General features: G+C 35.7%; 1 protein-coding gene across 2 annotated transcripts in view; it reads right to left on the reverse strand.

The window, feature by feature from the left end:
* Nucleotides 1–439: 439 nt before the first annotated feature.
* TMX3 (thioredoxin related transmembrane protein 3) overlaps nucleotides 440–13883 on the reverse strand; it is a 52726-nt gene continuing 39282 nt past the window's right edge. Inside the window, exons 16-17 of one of the 2 annotated variants that reach the window (XR_012994632.1) lie at nucleotides 2615–2687; nucleotides 440–2310 (exon numbers count right to left, since the gene is read on the reverse strand). Coding sequence is in view for 1 of the 2 variants with exons in the window: in XM_076330057.1 (XP_076186172.1) it covers nucleotides 2682–2687 (6 nt within the window). In the remaining variant the exon portion in view is untranslated. Of the gene's footprint in view, nucleotides 2311–2598; nucleotides 2688–13883 lie in introns of those variants that run through there. The other variant, XM_076330057.1, reaches the window with a different exon arrangement.

The raw sequence follows: 13883 nt of genomic DNA on the forward strand, positions 1-13883 counted from the left end.
CTGCACTCTCAGTGATGAGGACATCGGCCTGCAAATGGGAGAGGTGGATTGAAATTTCCTCTGCCAAAACCAGAATGAACATTTGCTACAGTTGCCTCCTACCCCTCTTATGCCTCTATGCCAAGCTTTAGTCCATAAGATATCCTTTGAATCCCTCCAAGTTATTCTACTTTGGATTAAAAAAAACCCAGACAACTAAAACTAAACAAACAAACAAAAAACCCCCAAACGAAAAAATCATTCATTGATATAGAAATAACACGACTGAAGTTCAGTGATTTGCATAACAGCCTGGATTCTAGACAGTGCTTTAAGAAATCATAAAAAGAAACAGCTTAACTAACAGTGAAATAACTTAGTAAGCATAACTTAACAGCTCAGGTATTACAAAATAACTTCACAGAAATTAAAGCAAAGAAAAAAATCAGCACATCAACAATGGGTTTGGAAGAGAGTGGTGAAAATAGTTGTATGACTGATGCATATGAAAGTATGCATAATATTCAATAATATACAAAAACATTCAATAACAATAATATTCAATAACATAATATTCAACGTGTTCATATTTGAAATTTGTAAATATTTAGCTAGTCAGTAGGCAGACATGAAAAAATATGTGAATCCTAAGTATTTCATTCATTTCTCATATCTGAAACTTTCTTTTTCTTAGTATTTGTCATTTGACTATTAAACTTCAACTCATTGAAAAATGAAAAATTAAAACCAATACTATTCCATAAGAAATAATTTAGCAGCCATAAACACATAATCGACTTTAAATCAACCTGTAAAATGGGAATGGTAGTGGTCTAGTCATCCATCGGAGACCTGCCTACAAACGTATGCCCATACCAGCATCCAGAGAACAGAACAGAAAAGTACCAAAGTCAATCACAGTTTCCAAGAATAGATTAAAATCCCCTCAAATACCTCTAGTTCAATCATCCGCCTAAAATATTTTGGTAAATGAAAGCCTGTGACAAATAAAAGAAAACAAATAAGCATCAGTAAGTGGCTGCACCTGTGGGTTCAAAGAGACTTAATTAAGAGTTTATAGTAATAAAGGCCTGAATCAGGAGAGGAACACTTTCTGTATGGATGTGAGTCACTGACTTTAGTAAGTATGGTGGCTTAGATCCCTGAAGCTGCTTTGGTGCCTATCTGTCTCTGCAGGATCACTATATAGATACCCAGCGCCAAAGCAAAGCCTCCCAAATACCCAAGTTCCTGCCTATCGGTGTTTGCAAAGCCATCCAATTGCTGTTGCCAGCTCACAGCTATCAGACTGGTTGGTCCTCTCACTCAAGCCCAAGTCCCAAGTGCCTAAAGTAAGAATCTTGAACAAGGTAGAAAATCATAGCATACTAGCTCTCTAGGTGCACTCAGTCTACTCTTACCCCTCTTGCCTTCCAAGCTCTGCATCATGGACTCAGGTAGTCCATGCAACAGGGCCACCACCCTAAAGAAAGAGGCGTGGGAGACTGAGCACAAACAGGAAATAGAGGTATGGTTCAAAGAAAGGTTTTGCCTCTCAGCTTATGGCCTGTCTAAACAACTGATGCGTCCTGATTGCTGACCTCCAAAGCAGGTTGTTGCCCTCTATCCAAGGAGTCTCCTCCTGTATAGAAACGGTTCCCCTCCCTGCCTGACAGCGAGGTACGCCAAGCTAAGGTTGATAGTCCCTTGGTCCCAGCTGGGGGTGCTTTTCCCCTCTGCCTCCATCTTTTTCCCTAACGCTTCACTCATCTTCACTCAAGCTGTCCTCTCCACATTACTACAGTATCTTACTTACACATCCAACATTCCCTGAAATGTACAAAGAAGCAGATATGCCAGGTGCAGGCCTGAAAATTCTGCAGGATAGCACATTTATGAGGATTTAGGCACTTCCAGAATTTAAGCCATTCAGGTTACTAAGTTTCTTTAAAGACCCTGACTTTGGCCCTTACTGCACAAGCATCTACACGATAATAGTTTAGCGTGGATTTTTTAATTTCTGGAGTAATTGGTACTTACGATGTTACAGACTACATTTACCTTTTACAACAGGTTTTTTTTTTTAAATATTACTTGCATTACAATAGACTGACATATGATGAACATTGACAAAGTCAAGTGGTGCGCCTGTTAAGGCTCTGAAATCTTCATAGCTTTCAATTGCCCATCATGCCACTAGGAAAGGGCAAGGATTGAAGAACAGGGCATCGCAATCACGGAAAGAACACTTGTGAACGGCACTGTCCCACAGCATCACTAATATATTCGGGAACAACAGAGAAGTCGCAATAATCCAGCATCCAAGGAATCCTTTCAAAGAAAAAGGAACACAAAATGACAGCTCAACAGGGGATAAAGGAAAGAATCAGAAAATATGTGAATTGAGATTAAAGTGTTTTGGTGAAAGTGTCATCTAGTGGGAAGATGGGGTAACTACAGTGCTTAAAACATTTTAGCTACTCAACTTAAGCATGTGTCAATAGGCAGCCCTAAAGTCCACTTTTTGCACTTGGTTGTATAATTGTATTCCTTTGATCACTGGACCTGGAGTTCACCTTATTAACGAACTTACAATTTTGTAGAAATAGCAATGAGTGATGGAGTAAAAAGTTACCTGTCAAGTTGGGATATTTGAAGTCATTAACTGGCATTGCTATCTGCTCCCAAGAGTTCAGGAATATTCATGTCTAACAAGGAAAGGGGATAGAGAAGAAAAAAATTGGATGCCATAGGTTAACTCTAAAATAAGCACGTCTGTTAGAAATCCACATCCGACATTTAGAAGCTTCATATTACAAGGGCAATAGGCTGCCAAACTAACACGAACTCTGTCACAGAACACACCCAGAAGTTTCTTAAAATTCATAAATCAGTTTGCAGCAAGGGTGCCTTTCATTAAAGAACCTGAAAGCACTGGCAGCTTACTGTTGACTGTAAGCAAGTATTACAACACCCTATTTACAGATGAATTAGGACAAAGAAATGCTTCAAATGAAATCTTAAACGAGAAGTCTGTGTGTTTTAAGAAGTACATGGCAGCTTTGTCTTTCTAGAACATGGAGGAAATTAGTAGCATTAAATAATTATAGGTGGTTTCTGACACAACAAAACCACCAGTCTTCACACAAAGAAACCAAAAACTCCTTCAAGGCAGCTCCCATCCAAGCTGGTCCATAGGACTCGCTTTGCGTTCTGATGGAGCTACTTGCTCTCTCGTCTCTTAGCCTTTTACTGGGTTTCCATTAACTGTGTAAGCCACTTTTTTGCTCCATTTAATAGGATGTTTTTTCTCAATATCCACAGTGCTGATGAGAAAGACACACACCTAAAATGTTGCAGTATATGCAGAATGCAAAAAGGTCAAACAATTATAGGATGTGTACCTCATAAGAGCAAGCAACAACATCATTTGTGCTTAAGGCAAATTGTCATCATATTTAGAACAGAACCCAGGTAAAATGCTAACCTGAATCATACTGTAGGCCTCGCTTCTGTACATCACCTTTGCTCTATAGCACTTCCAAAGTTTTGTTTTTTTTTTTTTTTTAATTGGCTCTTTTTTCATGTACCTTAATAACAGTAGCAAAGGTGACTGGGTTAACTTAATAGAATAAAACTATAAACATTGCATAAATTGCAATTAATAAGTTTCAACAAAAAGAAAAAAAATATTTTTCTACTGAAAAAAACCGAAAACAACCCCTTTTCACAAACTGAAGCTAGACTTTATAGCTGAGTAATTTGCCAGGTAACCTATTCTGAGTACTGTAAGTTCACTTTCAAATGAGCTTGTTCGCAACTGTATTTAAAAATGGAAGTGAAATAAGCTAGCAGTACTGTAAATTCAAACCTCAGCTCACTGAGCAGTAACTTTCCCACACACAGAGAAATCTGTAAATCACCAGGCCTGTGATTATAACCCACCAGTCTAACTGCCCAAGCAATGGAGTAGATACCACGGATCTTTTACCTGGACAGGCAATGCTAATTGGAAAAGATTCAGTCTGAGCAGCGTGAGTTGAAAGAATAAAACAAAGAGGGACATTTACTGGGTTGGATCACAGGAGGTTTGAGGCTCTCTGGAAGAATGCAAGTTGGCTCCTATTCTGTTCCTTAATTTAAAGCTTCAACTTTTAATGAAGCCTGCTTGTTGTTTAAAAAAAATCCATTTTATCCTCTAGTGCTTTTTTGTAGATGTTCATTTAAAAGTTCTTTATATAAGAGTAGAGCTCAACATCTTGAGGCACAGGTCTAAAAATATAGATCTCCATCCCAGCAAAAAAGTAAGAGTCTCGAGTACTGATATTTACAACATAAAGAGCTCTTGCTTTTACCTGGGAACTATCTAATATTAAAAATAGAGATGAGGAAATATTTTTGTTCTGACAAACTGAGTTCAATACCTGCCGGATATAACTTTTTCAAGATTTCTAAAATTTCACATGCATTGCTTAATTAGAAGTTAAAAAATATGTAGTTATGTTCTGTTTTTATTTTAAGCAATTGGGAGTAGAAGACTCGTAAGTTAAAATTAACAGGGACAGACTCTTAAAATTCTTGACTGTTTCAGATCTCTGTAGTGGATATCTTACACATATACACAACATGGTATATAAAGAAGATACTGTTGTGGACGAAGAGTAAGGAAGATCCCATGTACCAGAAATGCAAACCCCAATTTTTATTCTTTTTTGAAATACATATACAGACACACGCTTTCTTCAATGAGAAATAGCATAGTAACTCACTTGTAGGCTCCAATGTGGCATATTTTTTTGGGGAAAGAAACAAATACATTTCAATTCATTTGCAAACCTTTTAAATTTTTTTTTTTTTTTTTTTTAGATCATCAGGCCTGACAGCTGGTGATTTCTCTGCTCATTCAGGAATGATTAGACAGCAGGTTTGGGCAGACAAACTAACACATTTGCTGCAACACCAGGCAATGACATTGCTCTAATGGTATTTGCCTCAGCTTTCAGAGCCTTCCCAATAGTAGGGGATTAGCAATTGATTTTAGTGAAACATGGAGCTCTGTTTTCAGCAGTATAAATACAACACAAGATCTAGAAAGAAAAGCATCAAAGAGGGATAGGGAGCTGGAAGCGCTGGTTTAGATGGAGGCAGGCAGCAGTGCAAGTCAAAACAATAGCTACTGTTCTCCCATGTTGGAAGTATGGATTGGTTTTAGATGCGTAATAGGCTCTATTCCACTTCTGATTGCTCATCCAACTCAAACTCTGCTCCTCCAACAGATTTTTAGCTCTAGTTCATCACTGTGTCATAAGGGACAGGCAGCTCAACTCAAACGCTAATGGCAATATATGAAAGGAGGTCAAAACATAAGCCAGGACTAGCATGAAGACAGCTGATGTCTCTCAATATGAAGCAGTAAATACTTCCAGCCCCTGTACAAGCACGGTGTACAATCATAATCTTAGAATGACGCAGCAAATACTTCCAACTCTTTTACAAACACAGCTGTACAAACACAGGTATAAATGCCAACACCTTTCTTTGAAGGCCCTTGTCTCCCTTTACTAGAAGTTCCTGAGTCAGTAGGCCTTCTCTACTTCAATAAACATTCTTGCTTTGAGATCTCTGCCTTTTGGCAAGATGATCCTTGATGTGTCATTTAGCATCTTAATATATAGTGACCACGATCAGATTTTTGACAAGACCATTTCATAGTATCTAATCTTTTCTACAATAGTTTCTGATACACACTTCAGTTTAGATCTATTAAGCTTTACTAAACAAAATACCCATTAACATGTTCTATAAAAGCTATGTAGGTGCTACCATCTTCAAAATGAAAAGATATCATAACAAAAGGAACTACCTTAGCTTAACTTAGATTAAATATACAGCTTTTATTCAGCAAGCATTAGACATAGAAAAGCTGTGCAAATGTTTTGGCAAAACATTGTGGCAAAACATTGTGTAGTTATTATTGAGTCAGCATCAATTTATACTATCAAAAGATATTAGAGAGTTCAAAAGAAGATAGCTGGTTTGGTTGGTTGGTTGGTTGGGTTTTTTTAGCAGGATGCTATATAATGTCATTATGCTCACTGGACTGAATTTTAAGTTAGTTAATGATCTAAGTTAAGACAACTGTAAGATGCTAGTTTGATCTAGCCATCCTTTGTTTTGTCCTGAAAATTGGCATGGACAACTTGTTTTCACAATTCATAATGAAATTCCTTCACACATTATAGAAAAAAATAGCATAGGACTGAATATGCATCCTTTTATACCAAGTTGACCAGTAATTCAGGTATGATTTGCTAAGTGCTGTTCCCCATTATATGCAGGCCACTTCTTCACCTAACACATCTGAGCAAAAATTCATGATGCTGAATTTTTCACTTATCGAATTATTTTCGTTAGAAAATCCAGAGTAAGATTCTGCTTTCAGTTACTTTTATAGTTGTTTTAATACATTCCTAAGTGCACAAACCTTCCAAATTTCAGCTGATACACAGAAAGAAAATCCAGCTCACACCTTTCTTCTTGGCACTTCACTATCAGAACAGTGAAAAATACTTCATTAACCCAGTAAAAAAAAAAAAAAAAAGTGGAACAACAACTTAATTGCATCATGAAAATAAGCAGGGAGACATCTACACACCCAGGTATCACATATTTCAAGCAGCACCTTCCAGTTTTTCTTGTCAGCTTTTAAATAGGACTATATTTTAAGGACATGCTAAACCGCTTTGGGCTAGTTTACTACATACAAGCATGGATTCTCTGCATGCTGAAGTTACAGTAGCCATAATTTTGGTTTGCTGCCATTTAAACTAATCCAGCTGTCTTCAGTAACGTCTTTGTCTAATCCTGCTTTCAATTATGTTTTAAAACTTTTTTTTAACATCAAGTTTCTCAGTTTCTGTGCAAAGAAACTGAATATTCACAAGATCTATTGCAAATAATTTTGCTACACTTACAAATCAGTAAGAATATCAAGTCTATTTGCTGGTTTCAAACATCACACATTAGAGAGTGCCATCCTAAAATCCTATACAATAATCTGAAATGAGTTCTTTTTTCAGAAGCACACATCCAGCTGAGCAATAATTACAGTGAAATGTGCTGTCATCTTTCCAAAGAATAGTAATTAGGGATATGAGTCTGGATGTCTTGTATGCTTATGGAATCATTTTTTCTTTCCAGCTAATGATCATCCAAATAGTAAAACATTAAAAGGAAAATGGCAAAGGGTGTGGACAGTGGCTGTCATCAGCCTTGTGCACCAGCTCCAAACTCTGTCACCTTCCCTTGGAAGAGAAAGCATGATGATGCAAAAGTTAAAATTCTTCATGCTTCTTTGGAGAAGAAAACAAGTACAGGTAATTCATCTTTTTATTTATTATTGATAATACTTAAAGACAAATCTCCCATGATTGTCTTCCTTTATTGATCTGGGAAAACATCTTTATATTAGACTATCCTTATTATGTGTGGCAAAGAGAGTCAAAGACTGTCTCATACAAAAAGTAGCTGTGTATCTATGATTATACGATTATAATAATTTAAATCAACACCTAAGAGCACAGGCATGTAAGTACCTCTCTGTCTGAAACCTTAGAAACATCACCAGCTTTCCTTTTTCTGATCAGACCAATTTTTAATTAATACTCATATACTAGTGTGAACTGATTGCCAAGAGGAATGAAAAAGACCTCCTGGGCTGTATCACCGCTCCATTGCGCTGGAAACAGGAATCATTCCTGTTACGTACATGGGTAACAAGTACCTAATGAACAAGAATCTGAAGCTCTTTTCTTTTTAATATCCCAATGTCAAATAAACATTTAAACAAAGTAATTACTACCAACTATTGGTATGATTTTTATTATTTTTCAATTAATGCTACAAGGGTAACGGGTACCTTCTTTGCAGTTTTTCAAGTGATACATGCCAATCTGTTATATGACCAATGCACCAATAACAATAATGTTTTCTTGGGACTTAGGAGAACCAGCTTCCAGAGTTCTAGGAGAAGCTACTTCAAACCAAACAGCATAGGTGTGACTTTAACTCTTATCTCCCAAATCGTATGTGATTGAATCCTAAAGCCCTTACAGCAAAGTTTTCTCCTCTCCACCATTTAGATGAAAAATCAGCGTTAATTAAATAAGCACCTCTTTTTTTCTCCCTCCCTCCCCCCCCCTTTTTTTTATCTGAAGTACAGCAAATTTCTGTGAATTTCCTCCTCAGTGAGTGAGCACATTCCAATGAAAACCACTTTTTTCATCTACTGCTAATTTTGAACTTGTTCAGAAAAATATTTTTTAGAACAAAGGACATGTCAGCACTGAAAGAAAGCTTGATAAAAACTGTAAAGAAGGAGACAGCAAAGGACTTCGACACTACTGTTTAATTAAAAAATGTTCCCCTCTTCCAAATACTTTGATCCATTTTTTTTTTTTTTTTTTTTTTTTTAAGAACAAGTAAATGTCATTAATTCTATTCAAAATTATTCCCCTTCCAAGTATTTATTTTTCTTCCTCCAAGCAATAATACATTTCAGGTTTTGCATTTGTTAACCAGTATACTGCATACAAACCACAGGCATGTTAAGACACAAAGCAACACATTATATTTCATCAACCTCACCGTGACGAAGCAGGTTCGTACATATTCCTGAAGCATGTTATTGCCCACTTTGAAGAAATTCCAAAAGTGTGATGGCTGCTACTCATGCTTGAGATATAAAAAGTTTTAAAACTGATAATGCTCCACAGCAATATAATTTAAACAAAAACCCAGTAAAATATTATAAAAGTTAGGACACAAGATTAGAGCAATAATGTGATAGGGCATTATGCAAGATTTACAAACACCATAGTTACAACCTGCATTAAGCACTACAAGCAAGCTAATAACACACAGCTCATGGTTTAACCCCAACACAATAACCAGAGATATATATTTTTTAAGTGTTTGATGTTTGACATACAAAACTGTAATTATAGGGATATTCCCATTTAGCTGTGTGTAAGTAACAGCGAACACTTTATAAAAGCCTCATGCACAGAAAGAACAGGCCTAGCAGCACCTCAAAGAGCATGTCTATCTAACTTTTGTCATTTACCATGGTCAACAAATCACTCTTGCAGAACAGGTTACACATTATACTGAAATTCCACTGCCTTCATTATGACATCAAAGAGCTTCCAATCTAGGAAAACATCAGGGCTGATCTGGATCTCAGAACTGGTTTGTCATTATGACAGTATTTTTCTTGAACCTTTTTTATTTTTATGGACAAATATGTATCATAAATTACATATTATATGTTATACTAGGATAGACATACACTTTACCAGTCTTCTAATACTGAATGTAAGCCTAAGTCCCCCATTGGCCTTTTTTTCCCTTTTGTGTAAAAAAGTTGCAACAGATTTTCCACATTGAAAAACAGACCTACTGTAAAAGTTTTTATTGTCTACCCAGCAGTTCCTACAGGAACTTTTTCCTACAGGAAAAAGTCATATACAGCTCATGGTCAGACTGCCAAAGTATCTAACATTTATGTATTATAAGCATGATACAGACATAAAACGTGTTGTATGAACAGCATTCAAGCACATAAGCAGCTGAGACTGTTGGCTTCCTTTACATTGGCATTCCCTTTTTTTGGTGAAGAAAGTTGGCTTAAAGATCTTACATACTGCTCTACTGAGTTCTCAGAAAAGGAATCTAAAAGTACTATTGGAAAAATGGGTAAAAAGTAGCTCACAACTCATTGTCTTGAAGTATGTAAAAAAAGAAGTTAGCAGGCAGCTCTAAAAGTTGCATTTTAGTAGAAAATATGATGTAAGAGTCCCAGAAATTCAGTTTGCGACAATTTCATAGAGCATCAGAAACGTTTCTAGAACAGGACAGACTATCTTCATACTAGAAATGCATACATTCACAAACTACGGTTGAGTAGAGTATGAGGAGAAAAATACTGACATTAATAGACATCTAAATACAATCCACTTTGTTTTGCTGCCTCTATCTTAAAGACATACAATTGAAGAGTATCCCAGCATGGAGAAAAATAGCATATTCATGGATGGGCCACAACAGTAAAAACAAATGCATTGAGTTACAGTAGTCGAATGCTCCAGTAAAAAAATTAGGGTTGGTTTGGGGTTTTTTTTGTTTGTTTGGAAATGGCATCATCCTCAACATTCTGTAAGGCCACTTGGAACAGCACAGCAGAGTAATTTTCAAGCAAATTCACCATTTTAGGTGCGTGCATGCATTCATTACCTGTCTCCATTAAGGTATTATTTTGGATTTCTCAAAAGACAGCTCAAGATGGTAATCAAAGCATTTTAAAAAACTTGTTCGTAAAAATCAAACAAATGGTTTGCAGCAGATAACTTAGCTCTACAGCTAATATTACAACTTTAAGTTAAACCTCTAACAGTTAAACACAGAATGCACGGAACTATTTTAGAGCTGAATCAAACCCACGATTCATTGTAGCAATGTAGTCTCTTTTGATTAGTAGGGGTTTTAGTTGACAATCATCTTTCTCTCAAATGTATATGTTAGAATTTTAAACTGTGTTGGCCAATTATTTTCAAATATAAAGCATTAAAATCCACTTCTGGGTTTTGTTAGTCGGTTGTAACTAATGAGTCACAAAGCGCTTTCTAAGTGGTGGGGATCATGAGAGGAACGTTAGAACATTTGCAAAGAGAAAACATCAAAGGAAGAGACTTGAAAACATTATTTTTTGAAAATTCTTTGGAAAAACACTATGCTTTTTTCCATTGAATTATTTCTAAATATGTAATTATATTTCAGAGGCTTCCAGTGACCTTGCACTAGGAGGACTGGATTAGGCTGTTAATTATTAAGATCCCAGATTAATACACAGAGTTAGATTCAGAGACTTGGCATTTACTAATATTACCATATTAACAGAGAGGCATTGCTGGAAGATTAAGACTTGAAATCCCAATTAAATTCCATGGTCTGTTTTCACAAGCAACTGTCCAGAACTGTCTTAATTTTTGTTGAAAAATGCATAGCGTTAACTACATAGATGTTCTTTTAATTTTCTGTGGAACAGACCACCCATGGTATTCTAAATCTATTTTTCAGGGAAGACAATCTACATTTTCTTTATTAACCTCCCCAGTAATTGAGTCAAATACTGTTAAAAAATTGAAGTATACAAATGATTGACAAATTATTTTTCTCTTTTTATTCACCAGTGTGATTTTTTCCTGAATCTTAGAAGACTTAAAGAATGGATAATTAAACAATCCTTAAATATTGCCCCTGTGTGAATATATGAAACTGAAAAGACATAGATATTAATTTAAATAAGTATATTATCATTGTCACCTGGGTGATCTAGTAACACCTATGTGATCTAGGTATGAAATTTTATTTTATTAATGATAAATTTATTTTGAAGTTTTATATTTTGTCTCTCATTGGGATTCTCAGTTTTAGAGACAGTTCAATTGTTTCTATACTTACACTGTCCACATTTAAAGAAGTTTCACAGTAACTGTGTAGATACATGGAGACCATAAAATTATAAATTTAGATTATTTACCATTACGCAGCAAGTTACTCTAGAACAGCATAATGGTGGTGAACAACCTGATAGTCAATGGAATGCAAAAGCATTGAGACAGAAGTAAATTACCTTAGAATTCTACAGCTGTTTCTTACAGCTGTGTCTCAGAGTTGACAGGGAGAGGTTATTTTGCTTTGAACAATCTGTAGATCAACTTCTGTTAAAGTTAAGTATTACCTTAGTTCTTCATCTCCAGAGACCATGGTTCAAACTGACCTCAACTATGGTGCTGCAGGACCAGACTAATACAATTTTTTTCTGGGGGACCTGAGCTGTGGCATAGCCTAAACAGCACCATATAAAAATCAAACATTTCAGCTCATTGCAGCAGACACAAATACTAGAAATTACGCTAACTAGCAGTCTTAATGCCTAAGCTTTAAGAATCACAAGCAAATTAACTTTTAATTTGTGATATTTGGGTGTTGCATTGTACAAGAGAGAGTTTGCCAAATCATCATTTTTCCTGTTCCAATTCTGTAATCTGCACAGAAATTTAGAACTTGCACAACCAGAACTTTGCTAAAATAATGTCATTGACAAACAAGCAATTCACAAAAAAAATTAACTTGCAAAAAGGTAATAAACTGCAATAGTAGAAAGCTTTGAAGAATCCATAGAGATCTTATAGTTCTGCTCAAGCATAAACTATTTGGACTAATTGGGAATTATTCTTGTGAATATTACAGAAGCACTGGTCATGTCTAAAACAAGCAAAATGAGATATGTTCATTATGAGAACTACCTACACAGCTTATCAGTTGCACGGGGCCCAGTAGTTTGTTTCTATGCTGATATTTACATTAACGAAGAAGGGTAAGGTGAAAGATGTCTCTGAACATGCCTTGGCTAGATGAGAATCAGAGCACCGTTATGGCATTCTGGAAAAGCAAAGAGCATTAGTTATGCTCAGTTAAAATAGTTTTGCCAAGAGAACAAACATATCAACTGCTTTTCGACAGCAACCATTGTGCTTTCCACAGATGTTGTGCCATTGCATTAAAATTACTCGCTTCTAGATCACGTTATTATCTGATTTCTCTAGATTTCACTCAAAACTATAAAAACAGGAGACAGGGATGAAAGAAAAGCCCTTTGAAAAAATCTTTTTTTTTTTTTCAATCTGAAATATATAGGTGCTCTGCATCCATATTCTAATTAACCAGACATCAATTGCTGATCCAAAGATTAACTATATGAACAACAGGAGTAGCAGATAAGTTTGTATCTGCAGTATTTTAAACACAGAAATTAATAATTGGCTAGAGGGAAAGAAGAAATTTGCAAGACTGTTTATCATCTGAGGTCAAGACAAAATTAATCAGCAAATGCTTATCTGTATGGTCTTCATTGAAAGGAAGCCTCAAATTTTTCATTAACTGTAGTAAAAATTCAAAAGAGGCAAATCTAAAATTCTCCTGTTTTCTAAATATAGGAGTGAAATGTGACAACTCCCAAGAGGAAGGCTCAAAGACAAGACATTTTATGTACTGCATATAAATCTGTTAAATCTCAAATCTGTAAGCTACCTATAACAAGCTTTCCCCTTATTTTAATAAAATATCCTATTAATTTCAACTCAGTCAGTCAAAATTAACGAACAAACCTACGTAAGACACCAGAAAATTGAGCATGTTCAGCTATTAAGGAAACAACATGATTATGAAACAGCCCGAGAGGTCATGCAGTAGCCTGAATGAAGATTTTTAACTGCAGATTGTTTCATCATTATCTGATATTTTCTGTATATTTCTGACTGCTAATGTATAGTGAGGGAAAGAAAGGAGAATCAAAAAAATATTGGAAAAGGGCAGGGAAAGTGAGATGGTAAAAGAATTAGAGGATACAATACAAAAGGAAAAGAACAATGAAACTTAGAGGAAAGGGAAAAAGAAGGGAAACAAAATAGAGTAAGTTAATGGATATAATAGGCAAGTGACCAATTGCTTGAAGAAAGCAGTCTTTTCAGCCAAGAGGAATGGTCAAGGCTGTCGCTAGTCATCAGCATACATCTCTGGCCACTGCTGGTTAAAGGTGCCTTTTGCTTTTCTGTCAAGTTATTAGGAACATAACAGATACAGCATTTGGTACTGTATCCTCTGTTTCTCCAAGGTTACAACAACAATATTCTCATCTAACTTGGGAAAAGTGCTTCCAAAATAAAGCATTGCAGACATTTTAGATTTTCATTTGACCTTCTCTTGCAACAGTTCTTAGATCTGTCCACCTCATAAAGCTCTTAGATTCTCATATGGAAAACTCTACCAAAAAAATTGCAATT

The sequence above is a fragment of the Aptenodytes patagonicus genome, chromosome 2 (genome assembly GCF_965638725.1).
Source record: "Aptenodytes patagonicus chromosome 2, bAptPat1.pri.cur, whole genome shotgun sequence".
Lineage (NCBI taxonomy): Eukaryota > Metazoa > Chordata > Aves > Sphenisciformes > Spheniscidae > Aptenodytes > Aptenodytes patagonicus.